At 49.4% G+C, this 19,550-nt stretch overlaps 1 protein-coding gene across 2 annotated transcripts; it reads right to left on the bottom strand.

The window, feature by feature from the left end:
- Positions 1–1,065: 1,065 nt before the first annotated feature.
- ISL2 (ISL LIM homeobox 2) lies at positions 1,066–19,088 on the bottom strand. 2 transcript variants are annotated; one of them, XM_082238408.1, is made up of 7 exons: positions 18,958–19,088; positions 17,982–18,171; positions 16,449–16,720; positions 12,178–12,461; positions 7,868–8,035; positions 1,396–1,508; positions 1,066–1,265 (listed from the first exon to the last, which is right to left on the bottom strand). In XM_082238408.1, the coding sequence occupies exons 1-7, from the start codon at positions 19,013–19,015 to the stop codon at positions 1,232–1,234; spliced, it is 1,119 nt and encodes a 372-aa protein (XP_082094534.1). In that variant the 5' UTR covers positions 19,016–19,088; the 3' UTR covers positions 1,066–1,231. The 2 variants fall into 2 exon arrangements, with proteins under 2 accessions (XP_082094534.1, XP_082094535.1); XM_082238409.1 differs by having other exon boundaries at positions 17,982–18,230; positions 18,958–19,023.
- Between the last annotated feature and the right edge of the window lie 462 nt (positions 19,089–19,550).

Genomic DNA, 19,550 nt, shown 5'->3' with positions numbered 1-19,550 from the left:
GATTCCTGCACACACCCCTCTCCATTACCCGTTTCATCCAAACAAGAGGCACGATCAAGGACACAGTCCAGCCAGACAAAAACCTTCAAGGAAGGGCAAAGGAGGTTCAGAAGGGAGTGTGGCTGGGGAGCAGGAAAGTCCTGAGGGCTACATAGAGAGCCTAGGTGGGCCACATCTGGCCCCTGAGCCTGAGGGTCCATGACCCTGCACTCATTCAACCAGCACCCTCATTCTGCCCCTTTCTTGTCACAGGAGCCTCTGACGCCACTGTGTGAGACCCTGGCTGGATCTTGGAGCCTCCTCACCTTCCGCAGGGAAGACGCATGGACACACCTGCCCAGGTCAGGGCCTGATCAGGACCAGGAAGGCGGTGTAGCCTCCAGCTCCCATACAAGCTTCCAGTCTGATGTGCGGCTGAAGGAGAAGCAGGTTTCATATAGTTCCAGTCTGTCTGACCTGGGGAAACCCTTCCGTGTTAAGATGTCTTCATTCCACACAAACACACACAGGGAATGTTCATGTGGCCTCCATATTTGACGGCAGTGATGATCCTTAATCCCAGCCTTCTGATCCTGTGTGGCAATGATTCACACAGGCTTGCAGCACTTTCTCATCAGGTATTTGTTCGTTTTTATTATTAAGGTCAAAATATCAATCCCAACCATTTTATCTTCTGCCGTAACAATAAATAATAATAACAATAACTTACTTTGGTCTGCAATGGCCTAACAAACCTCACCTCCATCCAGAAGATAATTTAACATTGGCAAGAGAAGTGGGGGGGATACTTTAAGTCTTGCAGATAGTTTTCCAGCAATCATGCAGTCTTGGAGGGGGGGAGGGAAAAAGAGAGAGAGAGAGACAAAGAGAGACAGACAGACAGACAGACAGACAGACAGACAGACAGACAGATCCCCCCTTCCAGGGCCAGCAAACAAATATAAGGGAGTTCAAGATTTGTCCAGGCTCCTGGCATAGCGTGGCAAATGGCACCGGCAATTCCAAGACGATCAGGTTTGCTTCTTCCCAATGAAGTGTGTTTTGTTTGTTTGTTTAAAAAAAAAAAAAAAGACAACGTACTCTAAAGCTACCATTACATGAGTCAGGAAAGTCATCCTAGTACAATCAAGAGGTATTCACGGAGGGTGGGGGCATGGAATCCCTTGGGCGTCTTGCTCTGCTCCCCCCCGGTGTGCTGGAGAGGGCGGTGCAGTCCAGAGGCGGGTGCCGCTTACAGCCATGACGGTTTAGGAACGATCGGGGAGCTGGGTTTTAAATAAAAGATAATAATTTAAAGAGTTGAGTTTGCTCGGAGCTGAGGAGATCTCATGCAGGGATCAGGAGCATGCGAAAGTCCATGGGGAGGTGGGGGTGGTAAAAGGAGGCTCTTCTCACGTTTCCACCGGGCTGGGGACCATGCTGTTGGGGGTATCAGGGAGCTGCGAGGACAAGGAGGTCACGTCGCTGCCAGATGAGTTGCCCAAGGAGCCGGACTCTGAGAAGGAGACCTGCAGGGGCGGAGAGAGAGGGCGACAAGGTTGGGGATTAGTCAAGTGATGCCAATCTTGCAGCAGGAGTGAGCGGGAAACCGTTTTTCAGCCGGGGGCCGCACTGCCTTCTAGGCAAACTTCTGGAGGTACACATGCCACTGGGGCAGGTGCAAAGGGGGGTGACCTGAGCTATAGAACAGACTGTGGGAGATGAGCTGCCAAACCTAACAAAAGCATATAAGGCGCTAATATCACAGAGCTGGATTGCTGAGGCGGATACACGGCCCATAGAAACGCAGTTAGCAGAGAGGGCTCTGTGTGGCACCATTTGCCCTGCTCTCCTGGAGAGGAAAGAACAGAGCACCTCCCGTCCCTGCTGCCCATCAGATGCAGACATGCCTCCCCTCGCTGGAGCTGGGTTTACTGTAAGTATTTTGCCTGCATAGTTTTTACTGCTTCCACTGCTGTGAACCAATAAAGTAAGTTGCTGCCTGATATTTTGTTAAGTGGGGTAAGAATGGGGAAGCCAACTTACTTTGTAGCAGGACTTGCTCAAAACAAGATTTTACAGCTCCTATGCTTTTTATTTTGCTTCCAAGGATGGGATTTTAAAACTCTGTTCAACCCCCACATGCAGGTGCCTGGAGGGATAAACTGCAATTTAATTGCATTAAAACTCATCCCACACAGACTCCCCAAAGAGGCTCAGCCAACACCTTTTCTATGGTCTTTGTAACAGCAGGTGATGGTGAAGATGTCTTTATTCACGCAGGGAGTTTGGTAGTTTAAATCAGATTGTAATCTGCTCTATGCTGTCTCTGTTGCTCTTTCACTTTAATTTTTATTTTAAAATGATTTTAAGCCACCCAGAGAATATTTATTGATGAAAAGATACAGGAATTTATTTGCCCCAGTTCTTTAGTTTTTAAAACTTAACTCACAGGAGGCTGTCTCCTTGCAGGTGAGACCATTTGTCCCTCTGGACTGGAATTGCCTACTCCTTCCGACAACAGCTCTCCAAGGTTTCAGGCAGAGAAAGCCTTTCCCACAGTGATCCTTTTTAATATCCTTCTGCATGCAAAACAGACGCTATGGTCCCCAACCCCCAAAAGCTCATCCCAAAAACAGATATCAGTTCGTATTGCCAACCCTTCCCTTGTTGCCAGGGCAAACTGAAACACAGCTGGAGGCAGAATGAGAAGCTGCTCAAAAGATATAGTTGATTTGAATTATATCAAAAAGTGTTTTGGGGCAGCACTCAGCAACATTGGATGCCACTCCCCCAGCCCTCATGCTGCCTTCCCAAAGCTGGCCAGGTGAGGCAGCACTAGGCTTTGGGAAGGAGGCATAAGGCTCTGGCAGGGTCCCCGAAGCCTAGTTAGGGCTCGCCCATCTTTGGGACCCTGCCAGAGTCCCTTCTTCGCACTTCCCTGAAGCACTCTTGCAGCTCACTGTGGGAGATTTACAAGGCAGTCAAACCAACAAACCATGTTTGCTAGACAGGCACATGATCAGAGCTGAAGCTCACAGAGTTTTCCTGTAAGTTTGATAGACAGAACTCTGAGACAGACACTCCCTCTGTGCCCTGACGGGGGGGGGGCATAGCCATGTATAATTACTCACAAGGCTTGGCACTTCCTCTTGGCTCTTTGGCCTCTCTTCACTCTTACCTCTTCATCTCAGCACCAAGTCAGAAAGGTGAGAACAACCTGCAGATCTGAGCTCCATTGCTCAGACATGCTAGACTTAAGCTAGACTTAAGCATGTCTATCTAACTGAATTACCATTTTAAGCCTGTCTGAACAAAGCTGCTGTATCTGTCATTCTGCAACAGAAATGTGGAATGAGTAAATGTTATTTTTACCTTTTACAAGAATGTTTGTATGATTATTGTTTTAAGGGGGAAATACCAGGAGAGCCCAGTCTGCCTTAAGGCATCCTGGATTACTTAAACTAAAAGGCTAAAACTAACCTATCTAAGCTTCACTTTTAAGCTACAAAGGGATGCACTCTGCTGAACTTACAAACGTGAGGAAGGAAGGAAGGAAGGAAGGGTAATCTCTAATAAATCTATACATGTCTATTCACATCCCTACACGCACTTGGTATGAAAAGCGGGAGCACAATCCAGTGGAATGAAAAGGAACTGAACATGAGCACGTCCTCCTCATGTGCCGGAGGACTCCCAAAGGAATATTGTGAGTGAAAGAACCTTCTCCCAAACTGTCAGGATCCCAAACACTTCATTATTCAAATGTGAGGTGTGCCACTATATATTTCCTAAAAGGACTCAAATAATGGGGAGAAAGTAGGGGGCTCATCATCTGAGCTTCATCAGTTGTGGCCAGATCACACTCACTCACCAAACCCATGAATAATGGACCTAAATAATGGGTGCAATTAAAGGGCACTGCTTGAAATTATTTGAACTGATTACCGTATTTTTCGCTCTATAACACGCACCTGACCATAACACGCACATCGTTTTTAGAGGAGGAAAACAAGGGAAAAAATATTCTGAATGAAACAGTGGACGTATCATTTTTGTGCTTCATGCTGTGGCCACAGACATGTGATCTGATGGTGAATTTGGGGTGACCCAATGCAAAAATCCTGAGAATCCCTGTGGATCCATGCTTTGTAACCACGTTTTTGCACCATTGCAGCCCCAGGCAACAGTGGGTGCGTGATTTTTTTTTGGGGGGGACAGGCTGTAGCCATGGACATGCTATGTGCTCTGATGGTGAATTTTGGCTGACCCAATGCAAAGATCCTGAGGATCCATGTGGATCCATGCTTTGTAACCACGTTTTTGCACCATTGCAGCCCCAGGCAACAATGGGTGTGTGATTTTGGGGGGGCAGGCTGTAGCCATGGACATGCTGTGTGCTCTGATGGTGAATTTGGGGTGACCCAATGCAAAGATCCTGAGGATCCATGTGGATCCATGCTTTGTAACCACATTTTAAGTGGGGAGGGAAGGAAAAACACAGAAGGCTAAGAATGCAGGAGAGGGCTATAACGTGAGGAAAGGAAGGCAAAAGTTTCCCCCCACCCACACAAGCCAGCCAGCGTTCTCTCTCTCTCTCTCTCTCTCTCTCTCTCTCTCTCCCTCTCCCTCTCCCTCTCCCTCCCACCAGCATGACAGAAGAAAGCATTTTAACTGCATTAAGAACTATTTAGCAGCGAAACCTAAGCTTTGCCATCCCTTAAGAGGTACAGACACTGTAATCTTCCAGATCGCATGAATTTACAGGCAAAACACTGTTTAAGGATTTCATCCTTTTAAATGGAAGAAAGCATATTTGAATGCTGTGTGTCTCCGAAAACAAAAAGCAGGAAGTCAAATCAGAATTTTAAGCCGAACCTGTAATCTCTCTTCCCTTCACAAACATTGTTCCCTCCGGAGCAGGGAGAGGATAGAACAAAGGATGCTCTGCTTTTCCTCTCTTCTTGCCTGGAGGGGAGGGGCTTTCCCTGCTCTTTGTTCCGTTTGAGCAAACACAGCAACGAAACAGAAGCGGGTGGGCAGTAAGACCCTGAGGCAGAATGCAGGAAAGCAACAGCTTCCTCTCTCACGGAGCTCCCTTCTCCCTGAAGCGCGGTTTGATTTTTGCCTCATTTTTCGGCTCCAGGGACCACACATTCGCTGCATAACACGCACAGACATTTCCCCTTCCTTTTTAGGAGAAAAAATCTGCGTGTTATAGAGCGAAAAATACGGTAATTCAAGCACGGTTCCTTAAACACACCTATTACGTAGGGTCAGAAGTTCACAAACTTTGGTCTGTGGGTTGCTGGTAGTCTGTGAGCTCTGTTCAGGTGGTTTTGTGGAAGGCTTGCAGAGCAATGGAGGATCTCTATCCGCAATGCCTTTCCCTCCCACCCTTCTCTTTTCCAACAACATAGATTCAGTCTGAACAGGCTAGATTTATCAAGCAGTACCACTGATTTAGATGTCTGGGGTGCTCTCCAACCCATTCAGGTAACTTGCCATACTGTATCACAAGAGGAGGGAACCTCTGGCCTGGGGCCCAATGTGGCCCCCCAAACATCTCTATTTGGCCCTCAAGACCATTCCCAGGCCACATTCCTTGCACCCCAGCCCTGCTCTGCACACTCGTCAAGTGCTCTTGCCTGACTGTAGCGTGATCCTGCCACTTGGGGGGGGGGTAGAGAGGGGTGTGTGAATGTATAGCAACTGGACCCTCTGCAAAGGCAAATTTTATACTCCTTTTCCCAGCCACATTTCCCTCCTGCATTGCCTGGCACTGGCTTATGGCACCCAGAAGGAAATGTGGCCCTTGGGCTGCACAAAACACTTTCCCTTCCTTCCTCTAGCAGGTTTTCCCTCCATAAGGCTCTTGGGAAACCAGATGGGGGGGGGTGAGGGTAGAAGGGGAGGCCTTCACCTTTGTCCCAACATCATCCCTATTCCCCCACAGAGCTACAATTCCCAGAGTGGTTTAACGGCTGATCCCTCTTCCCAATGAACTCTGGAATTGTAGCTCTTGGGAACAGGGGAGGATTCTATCAACTCTCTGCACCCTTAAGAAATTGCAGTTTCTGGGGAAGAAGCCATGACTGTTAAAGTGGCACATAATGCTTTCCCTCACGGTCTCCAGTTGCAGAGCCCCTTGAGCCTTTCTCCTGCAAAGAGGAAACTGTTCCGTAAGGAATTTGACAGACTTCCTGCACACTCCTCTCTGTCTAGGCAAAGCTCCAGTGGCAGCTAGGCAGAGCAGGGCTCCATATTTCATAAACTGATGTATAGGACCCATATTTCATTTAGTGGCACTTCCGTTTCTAGCAAATGACCATTTAATTATGCAGGCAGCTCACCCGTCTCAATTCTCCATTATCTTAACTAAATATTGCACCAGATTCATTTTTTATTATCCTCTAAAGCATAATCAAGATACAGGAAAGAACTGGAGGGCCCAGTTTGCCTATGCCTGCTCAACAGGCAAGTTGAAGTGAACTAACCTTTACGTTTTCAGTGTGCCTGTGCTAAGTATTTGACAAAACTGCAGCCTCAGTCCAACACGGAGTTGACATTTTGTATTTACATCTCTCTCCCTCCAAAATTATCCCTCTTCCTCAAGCATTAACATGACCTTATTCTGGTGTATTCAGGCAGGGGATAAGGCCTTTCTTTCAAATACATCCCAGCAACTTCTTTATCACACAGTTCTGTGAGCACAGTAAGCTGCCTTCTTCATACCGCTGGTCCACCTAGTTCAATATTGTTTACACTGACTGGCAGCAGCAGCCCAGGGTTGCAGGTAGGGTGTCTCCCAGCTCTACCTGGAGATACTGGGATTGAACCTGGGACCTTCTGTATGCCCTCCTGCTGGGCTGGGCCCCTTCCCCATTTTGTCTAGGCATCTACCATTGCCCGAAGACTCTGCCCCAAATGTACAGGTAAGTGCATCTTACACCACAATCCTAAACATCTGCTCATGATGCCAACATAGGATCACATTTGGTGACGCTGCATTGGGGCGGTTCTTGATGCAACTCCATCCTAACTCCGCTTTAACTAATGGTGCAAGTACTCCAACAAATCATTAAAGGATCCTCTGATGTTGCAATGGGAACCCAAACTTAGGTACCTGTTCCCATACGTTTATACATCCAGAGGGCCAGTTTGAATTTATATTAAGCAGCACATACTTCAAACACACCAGCACAGATGAGATTGCACTCAAGATCACTTAACACACCACAAAGCACAATTTGAAGAGCTCTTTCCCTGTCACACAAAAGCAGGAAAAAGTGCTAAAGGGGTCTCAATTCCTGCCCTCTCCATCTTCCCACTTATGTCCACAGTGATCCTCATCCTACACAGAGTGTAGTGATTGTTCGAGAGTGCTTAATCCACAGTACAGAGCACAGATGGTTCTTGTGTTGTGGCTGTCAACCACCGTCCTCCCAACCTCCTTTTGATCCCCAAAAGTCTGAGTCAACACCGAGGAGACTTTGGGTTGAAGCAGGCTTGCTTAGGAGATGCGTCCCAGTCAGGGAGGTGAGCTGGGTGTCAAGGCGGGCCAGCGGAGCCACGGGGCAGAGTGAGGCAGCTGGCTGGTGGAAGATGCTGGGCCTGCGTGCAGGGAGATGCAGTACAGAGCTGTGTGCCCCACATGGCCTTCTCTGTGCCCCCAAAGCAACCTGACTGTCCCCACGTGTGGTAGAGGGCACAGCATTTAAGGAGGAATCAACCACTCACATACAGTCTGGGAGTGGGTGGCGATGTTTTTATTAGGCTTGAGCCACAAAGGCCACGAAGGTGCACCTTCCCCACTCTGCTCCCAAGCTGGTTCAAAGGAAGACCTGGTCCTCTTGGCTGTGTGTTCCCAGCTCTCCCGGTCCCTTACCAGTTGCTGGAAGGCTGGCTGGTCCAAGTCGCTCTGCAAGGCGAAGTCACTGAGTGCTTTCCAGGGGGGCTGATAGGTTTGCACCTCCACTGCGTTGCCCTGCACAGCACTGTCATGGCGGATTGGGCTGCCGGCCACCAGTGGAGTCCCAGTCAGACCCTGAAGGCTCTTGTGGAGGAGTGAAAAGAAAGGAGCAGTCAGCAAAGACTCAGCCCAACCCACCTGTTCCCAGAGGAAGAATCTGGCAGCAGTGACAGACTTGGATGTGTCATCATGTCCCAATGTCACATCCAGCCATGCGCTACAGATCAATAATAGCAAATCACCCCTGGTTCTTTTAAAAAATTATATAGTCACAAGACTTTACAATGAAGCAAAACAATTTCTAAGACTCAAATGTAGTGACAAAGCAATTTATGGAGGTCTCTTCCCACCCCACCCCCAAAAACACCCACGGAAAGGCTAGGGTATCTGCATATGTGTTGTCAGAAACTTTTTCAGATCCATTGCAAGTCACCTCAGGGATCTTGTCAGTAGATCCCGATCTACCTTTTGCTCACCCTTGTGATAAGCCATGCCCCCAGATGCTGAGTGTAAAGGGGCTGGTTATGGCTGCTCAGTAGCAAGAATTCTTGACAGGTTCAGGGACAATCTCCTGTTTCATATTACTTGGTATTTTGCAAAGCCTTGGACTGAGCCCCACCTCAACCCCCCCCCCCACTGATACTCAGTTGGAAGGCTGGTGTATTTTGGAAAACCCCCATTTGCAGCTGCTTATGATGGCAAAAGGGATGTACCTTGGCCCTCCAGATGTCTCGAGACTACAATTCCCATCCCTGACCACTGGTCCTGCTAGCTAGGGATCATGGGAGTTGTAGGCCAAAAACATCTGGAGGGCCGAGGTTGAGGAAGCCTGGGTTAGGGGGAGGAGAATTCTCTTACAAAGTGCTCCATATCAGGGAAGAATGGACAACAGAAAGAAGTGGAAGAACCCAAATGGGGGAGGGGCTAATCAGCAATTAATCATTAATTAATGCTGGATTAGCCTACAAAATCTGGCAGTAAGGAGGGAGGAGAGTGAAAGAAAGTTTCCCTTTATTCTCCTCCTGCCCCAATCCAAATCCTTTATAATAACCAAACTGGCTTCACCAGCAATAACATATTTTCCCAGAAGGGCAGCAGTTGGTTTTTCCACTTTGCCACAAGGAGAGCAAGCGCTCTTCCCCCTCTCAGTTTGATCTGTGGCAGTAATGGAATGAACATTAAATGATTTGGTTTCTAGAGAAATTAAGCAACACTTCCACCTCTGATGGTCAAGATACGTCTCCTGCCCGCCTTCCTGATCCCACTCCTCTCAAGGCTTTCGCCTCCCCCACCTCAAACCCCTTACCCAGATCAAATATGCTTCACAGTTATTTATAGGGAAGAGCAAAAAGTGTGTTTATTCACTGGCATTTCTACCCCACTTTTTGCTCCAAGAAGCTCAAGGTGGTCCCATGGTCCTGCCCCTCCTCATTAATGCCCCAAACCGACCCTGCAAGGTAAAGGCAGCGATTGAGCCCCAAGTCCACCCAGTGAGATTCACGACCAAGCAGGGGAGTTGAACCCTGCTCTCCCAGTGCTGGTCCTAACCACTACGCCACACTGCCTAAATCACATATAGTAGTTTTCTAAAGAGTTTAAAAAGCAAACAAAAGAGGTGGGGGCTAAATTTTGATTCATTTTTCAAACATAATTTTAATATATTAATTTAATCTATAAAAAGTAATAGGATTTATTTATGATGACATTACCTGCTGGTATATTTGCTGCAGAGCCTTAATTGGAATTCTATGGGTGGTGGCACTAATAATTGCTCTGGAGGGGGGGGGAGCCAAGAAGCTGTTTAAATTAGCATTATCTTCTCATTCTTTTTAATTTGCTTGAGCTTGCCTGGAAGTTTTGCATGAAACCCAATCAAAAGAGGGTTCTCTCCGGACAAAATCCCTAAGAAAGTGCCTCCCCTCAAGGCTGGAGCTACTTGCTGTCATTTTCTACAACGCCCATGAACATGGTTTTGAAGCCAATTAAAAGTATTTTGGGGCTGGGGGTGAACCACCAGGGGAAGATGCAATATTTAATGCCACCGGGGTAATTATTAATTAATCAATAGTAAAAACAATATGAGTGATAACATTCCAGGAGCAAAGTGTTCCCTGCTATGCCGATAACCGTCTCCCGCGAAAACGAAAGCGAAGTGCCCGAGGTTGCGAACTCTTTCGCCCTGACCCTGCGCGAGCCTCGCTCCGCTCTGCAGCAAGTCCCTTTCGCGGAGACCCGTTTGCGCGTCTGAAGGAAGGAAGGAAGGAAGGAAGGAAGGAAGGAAGGAAGGAAGGAAGGAAGGAAGGAAGGAAGGAAGGAAGGAAGGAAGGAAGGACGCACCCTGGAGGGCAGCGGGAACAGGCACGTGGCAAAGCCCATGGAAGTCAACGGGCCTGGCCTTAATGTGCAGCCATATATTTCCTCCCTCGTCCCTCTCCTCGCCAATTGCATTACAGCAGAAAAGTGACAATTGTTCTAGAAGGGGAAAGCGGGGAAATGGTGGTCATGGTTTTGTTATACTTCATTTTAACAATAAATGGATGCATTTAGATGGTTTCCCATAACAGTATAGATGGAATGACAAAATCCACCGGGTAATTATTCCACACATTGAGAGTTATTGCATCTTTCCCATTCATTTCAATGTAGTTCACGCACAGAGAACCTTTCTGAGAATCCTAATTGTAGACCTGGGAGCGACCCTCCACTCTTGGACTATGTAACCTTTTTCGTTATAGAGTCCTGTGCAGCACCAGTCTGTGCCCGTTTACTCGGACGTTTCAATGGGGACACGCTCCCACATAGCTGGGCATTGAGCAGCAGCCTTCACAATATTTCTGTCCTACAAAAGCCCTGTAAAACAGAGGCAATAATACTGTTCCCTATATTCCAAGTAAGATTACAGTGGTTTGCCGCGGCGGTGTGGGCAGAAAGACTTTTCCGGCTCGTATATTGAAGTAGCACAAGCCTATTTCCTCAGAAGTAAACCCCAATTAAGTGTTCATAGAGGTATTGCTTTAGCCAGTAACAACACAATTTCAACCATGTCTACTCAAAAGTAAGTGTAATCGAATTCAGTGGCGCTTACTCCCAGGTAAAATGGGGTTAGGATTGCACCTGATTTACCTGGGACTCGGGAATAAGTCCCAAGGAACGAAACAGGACTTTCTTCTCAGTGCACACGGCTAGGATTACACTGTTCGTGACACCGGATCTGTTAATGTGCCCCTTTGTGGGTTTCAAGCGCCTTTCAAAAATAGATTATATATTAAAAGCAAAAACATTATTGTTGTTCTATTTTTAAGATGGGGCGCCAAGTTTATTTAATCGGAACTAAACTAATTTAGCAATAGATTTTGCTCAAAAAACACTTGGTTTTTTAAGAACTTTCGATTATTATTTTTTTAAAAAAATTCACCCGAATACATTTCCAGGGACGCTTTAGAGACACATTGTATTAAGGGGGGGGGGGATATATTAAGAGATCTGGTGTCACGAAACCTTCTCCTAGTCCAGCTTCGAGAAAGGGGGCCTTGTTTAGTTTGTTGTACCAAAAAACCAGAAAGAGTCTTGTGGCATCTTAAAGACCAAGGCACTGCCATCTACATAAAACGTAATCCAAAACACTGCCAAACACACGTGTGCGCGCGTGTCTAGGGGTGTTAAGCAGTAGGGGAGAGGGATCCTAGTGATGTGAAACGCAAAAACAAAACAGTTTGCCTTTTAAAACAGTCCGTGGTCCCCCACCTGCTGTGATGAAATTGGAAACCTGTTAATACACGTTTGAGTTTCTCTCCGATTAGACCAGATTATAAGGATGTAGCTTCTACAACTGTCACGTACACAACATTTATCTTCCTACATCTTCAGGTGCCGGCGAGCACCTTTCAAAAACGAGAGAGATTGGAGAGAGGAGCCCTGCGCCACTTAAGCCATAGGTCTTCACTGCAGACTGGGCCAATTCAAACCGCCCGCGGATGCAAAGCGTGGGTTCGTGCTGGTGGATCAGGCCTGTCCAGAAGCCAGTTTAAATCCTCTCCCCGAAATCTCTAGGAAATCCTCCCCCTTGACTTGGGGACTTGGGTCTCTCGAGATGGAGGGGGCTCTCCCGACCTCCTAGAACAGACCCGGCCATTGATTTCAACGCGCCAAAGATGCGCGCCCGGAGTTGGCGCCCCCGGGAGGGCGAGGGCTATTCAGACGTGCCGAGTAAGGGAAGGGGCACTCACGGCTTTGTCGCTGTGCTGCTGCTGCTGGAGCTGCTTCATGAGGATGGACTTCTTCTTGTCTTTGCAGCGCTTGTTCTGGAACCAGACGCGGATCACGCGCGGGCTCAGGCCGGTCATCTCCACCAGCTGCTCCTTCATGAGCGCGTCGGGCCGCGGGTTGGCCGCGTAGCAGGTGCGCAGCGTGTGCAGCTGCTTCTCGTTCAGCACCGTCCTCACGCGCGTCGTCTTCTCCGCCTGCTTGTGCACGTGGGGACGCAAGGAGGGTTGGCGCCCGGGCACGGAATCTGCGGGGAGAGAGAGGCTGATCAGGAGGGGGGAGGGAAGATTGCGCCCCCCCCCGGGGGAAAGGTTGGGACGACCCGCCCAGCTCGTTCAAGGGCGCGCCTTCCGGGGCTCAAGCCACCCCCATGTCCCAGACCGAGAAGCCCTTTGTGGCTTTGAGATGCGTTTTAGTTACAATTTTATTGTGCGCGCACCGCCGCAGAGAGCTCTTTAAGACGTTCCAAACTATTTCTGGCTAATGTTTCTAACTTATTTTAATGGTCTTATTGTATGGTCTTATATTCCTGTAAACTGTAAAATATTTGTATACTTCTGTAATATGATACAGGGGTATACAAATATTTTTATAAATAACTAAATAAGTAATAAAGTAATTGTTTTTCCTAGTTCTTCGCAGATCATTAGTCAGTGAACCTGCCTTTGCGAAAGTCACATTGATACAAAAAATTAACAGCAGCAGCAGCAGCAACAACAACAACACCGCAAAACTGAGCCCTTTCTCGGAGGGGGGGGAGTGACTGGCACCTCAGGACTGACAGCTCCTCCTTGAGACAGCAGAGGAATTTTACTTCGCCCCCCCCCCCCGCCGGGCGCAGTCTAGAAAGAGGCTCAGCTCGGGGCCGGAAAGGCAAACGCGGCGTGAAACAAAACAAGACCAACACGCGCAGCTTCTAAACTGCCATTTAGAATCATAGAATCATAGAATCATAGAGTTGGAAGAGACCACAAGGGCCATCGAGTCCAACCCCCTGCCAAGCAGGAAACACCATTTAGTTGTACAATAATTGCACACCCCATAACTAAGTCTCTGGGAGGGATTGCCCCCCCCCAAAGAAAACGCACCACTGGGCAGCGTTTGCACAGTCTCCCCGCTGCCACTCGGATCCCGCAGGCCCGGCCCGGAGCGGCCGCTGCCCTGGAAGGGGGTCCCGTCTCCCGGCGGAGGCGCCTCTCCGCCCAGCACCAAGGGCGGCGAACCCGACCCCCGCCACCGCCCGGAGCCCCCCCCCCCATCAGGCAAAGCTTTCCCACTGAAGATCAAAATAATAATTAAAGAACAGGGTGTACAGGAAGTTCCTATTCCTGTTTTATTATCAATATTATTATTATTAGCCAAGTCTAACAAATAACCACGAATCTTCTCAGAAAAGGACCAACTTGAAAGAAACATGTTTAAATTAAAATATAGTAGCAGGAGTAGTAGCAATATTATTATTATTATTATTATTATTAATAATAATAATAATAATAATAATACTTTCGGCCTTGTCCCCCCCCCCACAGGTTCTCCAAATAATGTTAAAGATGTCATTTCAAACGCACAAGCCGAGGGTTGGCGAGGGACTGGACAGTCTCAGGAGAGGCTGGGCTTGAATTTCGCAAGGTTTGTCTCTGTACACACACGCGCGCGCGCGCGCACACACACACACAAATATCGATCAGACTGCGCAAAAATCAAGCTACACCAAAGAGAGAGTTTAGACCAATAAATCCGATTGTTGCAATTATTACTATCATTCTATTTTTTATTAAACAAATCCGAAACTAATGTCGGCCTCGAATATTTACGTCCTTTTAAAAAGGTGCGCGTGTGAGGGGGTCGGCGGGGGGATTTAGCTCAGCAATGACTCAGATGACAGCCCGGCGTTAAAAGGAGACGCATCACATGTCACACAAAACAGATGTCGGGGGCGGGGGGGGGACCGGGCGGCGGGGGAGGAAAGCCGAGACAAACGGAATTGCCTGCACCTTCCGTCCCTGGGAGCCGCGGCCTCCGGGCGAGGAACCGGCTGCAACAGAAGGACGCTTTGCGGCAAATGTTAAGAGACGGATTAAAAATGAGTCGTCGTCGTCGTCGTCATCCCACCGCAACGCTTTTAAAACCAATAAATCATTTATTTATCTGTTTATTAGATTGCTATATTATTCTAAACCCGCGTCTTTGGAAGGTACAGGTACAATGCATCACATACAGATGATTATGATAATAAAAATAATTAATAAAAAACCTACAACAACTCAATATAGTTTCCGTGGTTTGGAGATGAAGGAAGGAAGGAAGGAAGGAAGGAAGGAAAGAAGGAAAGAAAGAAAGAAGGAAGGAAGGAAGGAACTGTCCCAGTGTTAAGGAATTGCCAGCACAATCTTATTATGCAGGTATGTCTACTTGGGAGTAAGCCTCACTGTATTGAATTTGGCTTGCTCCCTTGTAAGTGAGTCCAACGTCAGAGAACTCGAGGCTGAAATGTTTAATTCACTTACTCGAGAGTAAGCCTCAGGACGGAGCAGTGAAATTTCCTTCTGCGTAAACACCAGAGTGTTGCTCAGTTCAGTTGCAAAGCCAGCCTCGCTGTCCAGGGAGGACTTTAGTTCTAAGCAAATCCGGGGAGGTTTGGGCTGTAAGAATAGTAAAAGGAGTTCCCATGTCTAACTTTTGAAATCTTTTTTTGTTCTTGTTTTTGTTTTGTTTTTGTTTTAAAGATGAACGGAAATCTGGTTATGCGCTGTTCCCCAAATTTTGTTTCAAACCTGATACATGGCCTCTGATTAAATCGAGAGTACATGAACAGCATCAATGTTTTGCGGGTATTTTCTTCTGTTTCTAACCCCGCCTCCTCCCCTTAATCACTTAAGATCCCAGGACAATTTGCAAAAATTACATTAAAGCAATAAATTTAAGTAGCCCGTGTGAAAAGCAATTAAAATCCCAATATTCGAAAAGAGTGCGTACGTATGTATGTAATACATTAATTCCGAAAACTAACCGTGGGGTAATAGTGCCTTTATTAGGACTAATTCAACAGTCACAAAAGAAGGAATTCCCGTGCTGTTGAGCTGGGATTTCCCCCGCCCCGCGTGGAGCAATAGAGTTATCTGAAATTTAATAAATTAAAATTGAGTGAGAGACACAACTTTCTGTGTTTACACTCGGATCCTGTTTCCTGAAGAAGCAAGTCCCCCTGCCCATTCAGCGGGACTTGCCTGCCTGGCAACTCGAATCAACTCTGCTTGAGGGTTTAGGTCTGAAAAGAAACTTTGCTGCAGGCTGCATGTGCTCTCTCTTCCGCGGCCCCCTTTTCTCCACGGAGTAGCCGAGGGAGGCGTTCCCCCAGTGCGTGTGCGAGAGAAACAGAGAGGGTGACTTTGCCTCCACTCCGAGGCTGGCAGAGACGTCGCTCAGAAGGGAAGCCCCCTGCCCAGGCCTGGAGGGGTATATTTTATCTGGTTTTCCTAAAAAGCCCCCAGCTGTGGAGACTGGGCTGTCCAACGAGGTCCAAACGCAGGACGAGAACCAGCGCCTTCAACAAAATCTGGAAGCTCTCCCCCTGTATTTTGGACCTCCCTGTCTATATTGTTCATCACGTGTGTAACTGGGGGGCGAGGGACTAGGACCAAAGTTTGCCACTGGGAGAGACTGGAGGAACGGGATTCAGACAGAATCCATTCACCCAACACTCCTAAGTCTGTGTGCCCACCATTTAAAGCAGACACACACACACACACAGCCCGCAAATGATCTGGGAACTGCAGTGCTTGGATGGGGTTCTTAAAGGAGACTGCTTTCAATGTGTCGCACTCACAGGACATTCCCTAGAAGTGAGCAGGATCTACTTTCTTCAAAGTATTGATTTTGGAGTGGGGGTCAGGGGGTTCACCATCACCTCCGCATGTCTTCTCTGTAGGTTTAAAAGAGGCTAACTAAACAAAGCAAGATTAAGTGCGGGGGGGGGACACACGGGGGGCTCCCATCAGACCAGAGCTGGAGAGTATCAAAAGTTTGGGACATCAAAGAGAGTACCAAAAGTTTGTGGACAGAGAAAAGAGAGAATCAGAAACGAAGGAAAAGAGGGGGAAAGTGAGAAAGGAGTCAGGGCGGAGGGAGGGAACGAGGAAGGAAGGAAGGAAGGAGCGTTAGCTGAGGTTTCTACATTGCAGGGGTCCCTTCCAGCTCTCCAGTCCCCCGGTTCTCTGCTGGGGCGCCCGCCTACCTGCGAGCTGGAGGCCCTGCCGGGCGCCTGGGAGGTGTCCGGGGCTGCGCGGGGGGCTCTCGGCCGACCCGGCCCGGTCGACGAGGAGGCTGTGGTCTGCGCGGCAGAGCAGCTCGTGGTCCCGCAGCGAGAACTCGTCTCCCGGCAGGAGCTGCCGGCTGCACACCGAGCAACGGAAGCACTCCAGGTGGTAGACGTTGTCCCGGGCGCGCATCACCAGGTCGCTGCTGCTGAAGCCCGACGCGCACTTGGCGCACTTGATGCCGAAGAGCCTGCGGGGAGGGAGGGAGGGAGGGAGGGAGGGGGCAGCCGTCAGCGGGGGAGGGGCACCACGGGCTCCCCACCCCTCGCAACCCCCCCGCGGCCTGGCAGGGACTAGGTGGCCCTGGGGACCCTCCCGGCCCGCCCATTCTGTGCTACCAGGGCGGCCAAGGGAGACTGCACCGCAGTTACCCCGCAGCCTCCTCCGGGCAGGACCCTGGCGTTTCCCTCCGCTCATTTAACGACAGGCAGCAATGAGGAGGAAGGAACCAGGCCTGGCGGCCTCTTGGAAGGCTACTATTAGGGATACTCCAAGGCTATCCGTAAAGGGATCCATCGTTAAGCAGTTGAAGATTTGTAAGCTCCTCGAGGCGGGGACCTAGGCTGCCAAAGCCGCGAACTTAATAACGGGCAACTTCAGCTCGGCAGCTCTTATGGTATACTATGATGAATAGCGATTCAGATTTCAAGTCTCTTCAGACAGAGACCTAAGTTGCAGATGAGTGGTGCCAAATTAAGAATAATAAAATAAGAAGAATCGGCCTCTCTCGGACTCAGTTACGGAGAGTCCGTTCCGCCTTCCCATTGGCACGCTGCTTATTAGCCGTTCTTCTTGCCAAGCTGGCTTTGGGGTTTGCTTTAGGGTGGCCAGGAATTTGTCTGGCCGGCATGTCTGACCCAGGCGAAGCTTGGCACAGCGGAGATCGGAAATGAAAAACACAAATAAGCGGCACCGCTTAGGATAAGCCGGAGCAATATAAGAAAATTAAGCCACCTGGGGGGGGGTTGGACTAGATGACCCTTGGGAGCCTTTCCAACTCTACAAATCTATGAAATCCCCCGCTTTCCCTCCCTCCGAACTCTATGTGAAATGTCTCGCTCTTATCGCATCTGTCGGGTGGGAAACCACCAAGAGAGGATTGTGAAAAATGAGGCTTCCACAGGCGAGTCTTTCTCTGGACTTCCGGCCGTCCTGAGTTCAAAGACCAAAAAGACATCCCTCCATCCTCTGGGGCCTGAACCCCCCCCCCCGCAAGCAAGATTTCAACAACATAGAGAAGAGAGGGTAGGGGGAGAAGAAATTTGCCAAAATAAAGCAAACATTTGCAAACAATTAATCGAATAAATAAAAGGGGGTTGTGCGACAAAAAAGGCTCCGAAGAGGAGGAAAGAAAACGAAAGGGAAGCGGGGGGCAACTGGATTTGCTAGGCGTGTTTTTCCTTCCGCTCGGTGGGCGTCCCGCTCCGGGAGGGGGAGGAGGTCAGCATCACCTGATATAATCCCTTTTACAGTACGTTTTGCCATCTCTCACAAAACAAGTGCAGGTCTCGTCCAAATACTGGCTACAATCCGCGCATTTCAGGCACGCCGCGTGCCACTCCAGGTCCGGGGAGACCTTCAGGATGTACTGGTCGTGGATTTCGCTCCCGCAGCCCACGCACATGGCAATCCCGGGTTTCTCTGCCGGTGGAAAGGAGCAAAGGACACTAAGAACGGACAGAATCTCTCATCAGGACTTTCTGGAAAGGGGGGCGGGAAACAAGTTTTCTTTTTAAAAAAGCAATCAGTCTAACACCAAACCACATCAATCCGTATAATTTAACCCCAAATCAGGCACCGGTTTGGGTGCTGCGGCGGCACCTCTTTTATAAATCAGCGCCCCAGCAAAGCAGGGGGATAAAACGAAGAACGGAAGAACTCGGGGAATTTTGCATCTTTGACTTTCCTGTATAACTTTGTTTTCCGACTACACCGCAGAAAATAAAAGCAAACGGCCACGTATTTAATACGCCCAGAAGAAATGATGAAAAGAGAAAGAGAATCTGGGAATCTTTCCATGACTTCGTTGTATTATCATAATTGCTATCTTTATAGTTATTGCTAATTCTCCCTACAGTTTTCTGGAGGATCGTTCAAGTGTTGGGCGACAAGCCCCCGAATAAAAACATGCTCGTTTAAAAATAAACCAGCAGCAAATTCTGCAACTGCCAGGTTTTGATAAGAATCCAGGAACGAAAAGGCAAACGGTGGCGTAAAGGAGAGGGGGAAATTTATGCTTATAAATGCATATCTATATATAGCCGTAGATATATAGATGGGACCCTTTTAGAATATCTGTTATGTTTGGCCATCTCCCCGCCCTCCGCCAAAGGGGTTTGCAAAAGCAAAGCCCCTCGCCAGAAACCACATTCCGATGCACCCAAATCTTTGCGCACCAAAGCGAGAGAAAGAACTGGAGCCACTTACTTTTGGAATGATCCCCCATAGCACCCGGGAAGGAAGAAGGAAGAAGAATGTCCACCATGCAGAAGGCGAGGCGGGGAAGCGCCGGGACGCGGAAGGGGGGCGGGGGTCCACGCGGGCTGCCGAGCCCCACCGCCTGCGCTGCCCGACTAACTCTTCCAGCCCCGCCGCGCGGGGAGGGCCCGGGCGCAGCATGACGTCAGCACGCCACGGACCACCCCCCTCCGGGGGCGGGGCGCTGACCTCACCCGGCGGCTCCCGCGCCCCGGAGCCCATTGGCCGAGAGGACGGCGGCCAGCGCGGATTGGCCCGCCCTGAACAATGGGGCGCAGAGCCCGGGCGCCAAGTCCCGCCCGCGGAGACCCCGGGGAAGAGGGGAGGGGGGAGGGATCCAGAAGCCGGGCCTCCCCTCCGCCTCCCGCCCCCCCTCCCTCCCCCGAATGGGCAGCCCGGGACCCCGCAGCAAAAGGGGCTTCTGGCCGGCAACCCGCCGCGCTCCTCGGCGCTGCTTCCCCCCGGGCGCCTCCTCCGAGGGGCCGCCCACTCCCGGAGGGATCCTGCGACAGGCGGAGCAGGCAGCGCCCAGCTAGAGAGAT

This window comes from Podarcis vaucheri, assembly GCF_965113315.1.
Source record: "Podarcis vaucheri genome assembly, chromosome: 9".
Lineage (NCBI taxonomy): Eukaryota > Metazoa > Chordata > Lepidosauria > Squamata > Lacertidae > Podarcis > Podarcis vaucheri.
Note: the sequence above shows the minus strand (reverse complement) of the source record. Positions and strands in the feature narration are given on the sequence as shown.